Here is a 5,524-nt window from a genome sequence, read left to right as displayed (position 1 = left end):
TATTAGCACGTTGTATGACTTCTTTAGTAACTGCCTCTCCATCACGAACATCACGATGGTCAAAGTATTTCCTAAAATCGCCATCACGCAAATGATGCCGAAGCCGATTCGTGTTAAGCGATCCATTTTGTGCGTTTGAAAACCGTTTTGTTCATAGACCAGTTATTTTCCTTGGTAATTTACATAAAAATACTGATAGGCCTATTTTGAATTAACTCCGGTGTCATATGGCACCTAGATGTTAAATGGGGAGGACATCTCAGTGAACGTCACAAAGGCTCCATTCAACAGATGCTGAAACGATATAGATACAGTTCAGTGTCACTTCGTGGTCGTCCTAGACATTGACAAAAGATACATTGAAAGACTCGGCCAACAGGGTGTCACGGTTTTAAAATTGCTCATGTCTAGATTGCTAAGGCTTCTTCAATTTTCGTTATCTAGACAAATCATTGAGGAGCATAAATTTATTAGGAAAATTGGATTCTACGTTGATGTGTGACCACGACGTTTTCCTAAAACTTGAGATTGGAATATTTCGGGTTGCAGATTTTCAGAGAACCGAGTTAAATGTACCAAAATTCAAAACCAGCGAATCTAAATCCAATTTAAGGCAAGAAACTGTTCAATTATCTTGATATGTAACTGGCTGTTGGCTGTTGGCTTTATATCTACCTTAAATCTAGCATCACACCTACCTTTAAATCCACAAGAGATGGCCGTTGTCTCTCATCGTCAGTACTGCTTTGCTGTCTTAAAATGACTCGGATCTTTATTTGGTCAAGGTCTCTCATATAAAGTCACTGACCTGTTTCAGGTAAATATGATTTATTGAATCTCATAAACAGATGTATCCGACAGCAAATGGATCTTTTTAATCTAACATGGGACAACATATATTGCGCGTTATCACTTGAAATCCGCAGTTGTCTTTTTATGTAAATTGAACTTGATAGAAGCGCAAGGAAATCTTAGAAATAAAAATATAGTTTAACAGGACTAGTTTACAGAAACTAGATAAGATGGATGTATTAGGTGGAAATTGTAAGAGGACTGAACTTTGGGATCGAATCATTTGTTTATGATGGCTATGATAAACTCGGCAAACAGAGAAAAATTATCGTGTGTTTAAATGTTTTTGTTTTACGGTTTTGGAAAGTTGACTCTTATCCTAAGTTCCATTACTTGCCACACAAAGTATCGCAAGCCTGACGGTACGGAAGACAACGAGAAACACATAAGCATTTCTTAGTCACTACCGAGTCGGGCGCTCACTTTGAGCCCCTAAGATAATAACAAACAACCCTCCTTGATATTCATAAAGCCTCCCCCCTAATAAGACGGATATCCTCAAATTGTCCCTGTATTTTGATCAGACACAAAAAAAAAGTTGAAACGCGGCCAGAATGATGGTAGGGGGGAGACACAATCGAACACATAATTAATTAATGCTCTAATTTAGGGAATGATCGGAAAGATTTTGAGCTAAGGTTGCAAGCTGGGGTTTCTTTGGCACGAAATGGATATGCCTTTTGTGGAGAACTAACTAGTCCAACGAGGGAAAAAATCATGTAAAATGGAGGTTTTTTTTGTTTCATATGGCAGTAAAAGGTGAATTCAGGGGTCTCCTTCAATACACGGTTTCAACTACTTTTAGTCTTCTTTTGATGAAGGACACAATGCCGTGAAACTCTCTAAAAGGCAGGGTTTCCGAAAGTTTTGTAAAGTAGCGTACATTTCTGAAAGCAAGGCACGTGACATTTTTTGGCGCCGCAAGGTGCCTTGCAAGCACCGAAGGCTCGAGCTACCGAGGGGGGTCTGGGGGCATGCCCACCCCCCGGAAATTTTTTTTAAAAGAACACTCAGAAACCCTGTTTCCAGTGTTTCTGGAACCCAAGAATCAGTTTCCCAGGCAAGGCTGGAGTTTATTCAAATTCTCTTTAAAAATGTAAGTAAAAAAACATATATAATAAAAAACAAAACGAACCCCCGAAATATTGGAATCAAAGTACCGGACACGAAAATGACGGAATGCCAATAGACCGAACGAAACGTCCGGCCTAACACGAAAACCCTGTTAAATTTTCTCTCTCTATATCAGGTCAAAATATCTATTTTCCGACCGTGAAAAAAATCCATCAACCGGCGGCGAGTCTTAAATTAATCACGTTTAATTTACCGAGAAGCTTCTAGTATCTATCGTCTTAAGAGCGTCTGCCTAAGAGACCGGGGCAGACTTGGAAATGAAGGTCGGCCGATTTCGCTTAAAATTGGTGCACAAAGTACTTATGTCGACTTATGTAATATGCCAAAGTTTCAGCTTCAACGACGTTTTTTTAGCCGAGTTCTGGATATCAGCCCCTGAGGGGTCCCCAGAGGCTGATTTTCAGTGCAACTTTGGCCACTTTTAAATCTCTCTCTTTTAGCAAGATGAAATTAATTTCAGGCAAAAACAAAACCATCTTTGTAAAGCCCTATCCTTAGGCTTTTATGGGTGAGAACATTAGCTCATGGAAAGTTTTCGCTAGCCTGTGGCTGTTATCACAACTTGGTCATAATTGAAGCATATGGGAAGCAACCGGAAATGGCCTGTTTTTCAGACCAAATATTTTCCATGCTTATGTTTTATATCTTGAGGTCTTAGTATCCCTGCAAAGTTCAGCCCTTAGTTTAGTAATATCAAGAAAAAAATACTAAGGTTGAGGCTTTTTACTAAGAAAAAAACTTACGAGAAGATGGCTAACCAGGCCACTTCCGGTTAAAGTTTCAACAAAGCGTGTCTGCAAAAATCAGCCATTTAATTTCGATTATCTTTTTTCCTTCCAAGTTATGGTTAAAAGAGACCCTGAAGTTAATTGTCACCGAAAAGACTTGCCGTTAATAAGAAATTTTTATGTGATTGTTTTAGGACCGATCAGATAGTGGTCGGACAGCGGTTATAAATTTCTTGGAAGAAGTCTTGAAAATAACGGACAATAGAGCCGCTGCGAAAACTCTTTATTTACCTAACAACACATCTCTTGCCGGTAAATCACAATGCAAAATTGCATCTTTTTCGTCCAAACTGCAATGTTAAGTTTATCTCCTTTGTTCAACTCGTTCAACGTATCACGTCTGTGGCCCGTAGTAATGAAGCGCTAATTAAATCAGGATATAAGCAAGCTTTGTAGTTCCATTCAGTAGCACTACAACCCACCTGTTTGGGCTTTAATATTTTCTGAAGAAAAAAAAACTTATCGGTCTCTTTAAATGCAACCACAACACCTGTCGTGACACTACTTGAGAATCGTTTTGAACCTTTAAGAAATTTCGAAGATAGTTAAAGCTAATCGTTTAACACAAATTGCAGTCACTCTTCTAGTCTATTTGCAAAGTGTCTGGATAAATTCACTTACAAAAAACGCTTACCTGGCTTCACTTTTACAGACATGCCCCTTTCCTACAATCCCTTAAAAGTGAGGTAACATTAGAAACTTTAGCCCCAGCGATAAATTGGTCGCAAGTGCGTCGTTGCCAGTTAGATATACACAGGTCGATTAATACCGTACGTGACGAGGTCATTGTAGTTTGCTGGCTATGACTGACTTGGAATTCAGTTGTTTTCTCGTGCAGATTCGTCTCCTTGAAATTGCAGAGAACGATTATGATAGAACTTGTATGAGAACCTCAATGGCATGATTTGCTTACTGAATATTTATTCATACCCAGTGCCCCAGTGTAAATGGCGCACGTATGTTGTAAATGATTGATAACGACGTCCAACACGGTCCGTTTTCGCCGCCAATCCGCTAAATTGCTAGAAGATTACTCACGAGCACTCTTTCTCTTTCTCTCTCTCTATCAGTATTTTCCTTTTGTTGCTTTCTCAAACAGCACAGATCCATGGTGGCATCCATACTGCATATATATCCAATGATAGGACAGGGGTGGAGTGGGTTATCCTTCCGGCAAAGACTACTGTTTTGGCAACTTGGGAAATAAAATATTTCAGCTTTCTTTGAGCCCTTAAGGACTTGGGGTTTTTTTATGGCACCCGTAGCTGCTGCAACTGGTTTAATGAAACGCATGGTCTCAACCTCACAAAGACAGGCCTTACCGAACTTTTAAGAATAGCAACCAAAGATCAGCTATTTCAGTTCGACGGTCAACTTTATGAGCAGGTGGACGGTGTGGCCATGGGCTCGCCCCTGGGACCCCTTATGGCAAACGTTTTCCTGTGCTCCATTGAAGAACAACTGGATCGCAACAACAAGTTACCAAGTTTCTATAAAAGGTACGTCGACGACACATTAGCCACGATGCCGAATACTCAAGGCGCAACAGCCTTCCTTGCAACATTGAACGAATGCCATCCTGCTATACAGTTCACAATGGAAATTGCTGAAAACAACAAGCTTCCATTCCTCGGTATGATGATCGAGAAAGCGGGTTGCTACCTGACAACAAGCGTATATTGTAAACCGATGAAGGGGTAGTTTCTAAAGAAACTGTGGTGCTGCGTCGGTGGGGAAGTAGTATACAAAAATTTGGTTTTATCAACGGAGTTGATAATGTAAATTGGCCACCGTACAGAGATTCTAAAAGCTAAAAGAATCTCTGTACGGTGGCCAATTTACATTATCAACTCCGTTGATAAAACCAAATTTTTGTATATTGTAAACCAACTGATACAGGACTGCTCTTACATTACCAGAGCCATGTCGATCAGCGGTACAAAAGATCTCTGCTGAATACAATGCTGAACCGAGCTTACCGCCTGTCATCAACGAAAGAATCTTTTACGAAGGAATGCCAACATCTCAAGCGGATGTTTACCAAGCTTAAGTACCCAGTGAAACTCATCAACTCAGCTATCGCCGGGTACACGAGTTTTACGATCCAAAGCCGTCATGAAATTCCAACTGAAACTGACGCGGCTACACCAAAACCGGTCAGAATAACTTTGCCATTTAAAGACCAAAAATCAGCCGACACAGCAAGACATCAGCTGAAAGATCTTGGCCGAAAAATCGGAACTGACCTACAACCAGTTTTTACGAGTCGTAAGATCGAGGAAAAGCTCAAGATACAAGAATAGAAGCCCGCTTTAATTAACCACCAATGCGTTGTTTACATTTTCAAATGTGATTCGTGCGATGCGGATTATATCGGTTATACCACACGCCATCTTCATCAACGCATAGAAGAACATAAAGCCTCTGTCATTGGCAAGCATCTGAAAGAAGCCCACGGCGTAGCGTTCACTAGCCTAGAGGAAATGCTTTCTGTTCTCAAGAAATGCTGCGGGAAAATGGACTGCCTAATTCACGAAATGTTATAATTCATTCGCGAACGAAAACCAAAGCTAAACACGCAGTCTGACTCAATACGTGCAAAAGTATTTATTTAAACATATACTGCACGAACTGACACGTTAAACACCAATAACAATGAACACTCATTATTCTAATGAAGCTTATCACATTTTATTTGTATATAAGAGCTACAATTTTACATCAGTTTTAACATTCTACTTGATAATGAG

At 40.0% G+C, this 5,524-nt stretch overlaps 1 protein-coding gene across 1 annotated transcript; it reads left to right on the top strand.

Moving 5' to 3' along the window:
• The first annotated feature begins 4,175 nt into the window (after positions 1-4,175).
• LOC137995128 (uncharacterized) lies at positions 4,176-5,077 on the top strand. Its single transcript, XM_068840705.1, has 2 exons — positions 4,176-4,407; positions 4,674-5,077. The coding sequence occupies exons 1-2, from the start codon at positions 4,176-4,178 to the stop codon at positions 5,075-5,077; spliced, it is 636 nt and encodes a 211-aa protein (XP_068696806.1).
• The last annotated feature ends 447 nt before the right edge of the window (positions 5,078-5,524 follow it).

The sequence above is a fragment of the Montipora foliosa genome, chromosome 3 (genome assembly GCF_036669935.1).
Source record: "Montipora foliosa isolate CH-2021 chromosome 3, ASM3666993v2, whole genome shotgun sequence".
Lineage (NCBI taxonomy): Eukaryota > Metazoa > Cnidaria > Anthozoa > Scleractinia > Acroporidae > Montipora > Montipora foliosa.
Note: the sequence above shows the minus strand (reverse complement) of the source record. Positions and strands in the feature narration are given on the sequence as shown.

What these genes read in the sequence shown, in the direction of transcription:
- LOC137995128 (XM_068840705.1), top strand. Translation starts at nt 4,176, where the DNA reads ATGGGCTCGCCCCTGGGACCCCTTATGGCAAACGTTTTCCTGTGCTCC. An exon ending in CAACAAGCTTCCATTCCTCG is followed by an intron (nt 4,408 to 4,673) that starts GTATGATGATCG and finishes CAACTGATACAG; the next exon opens with GACTGCTCTTACATTACCAG.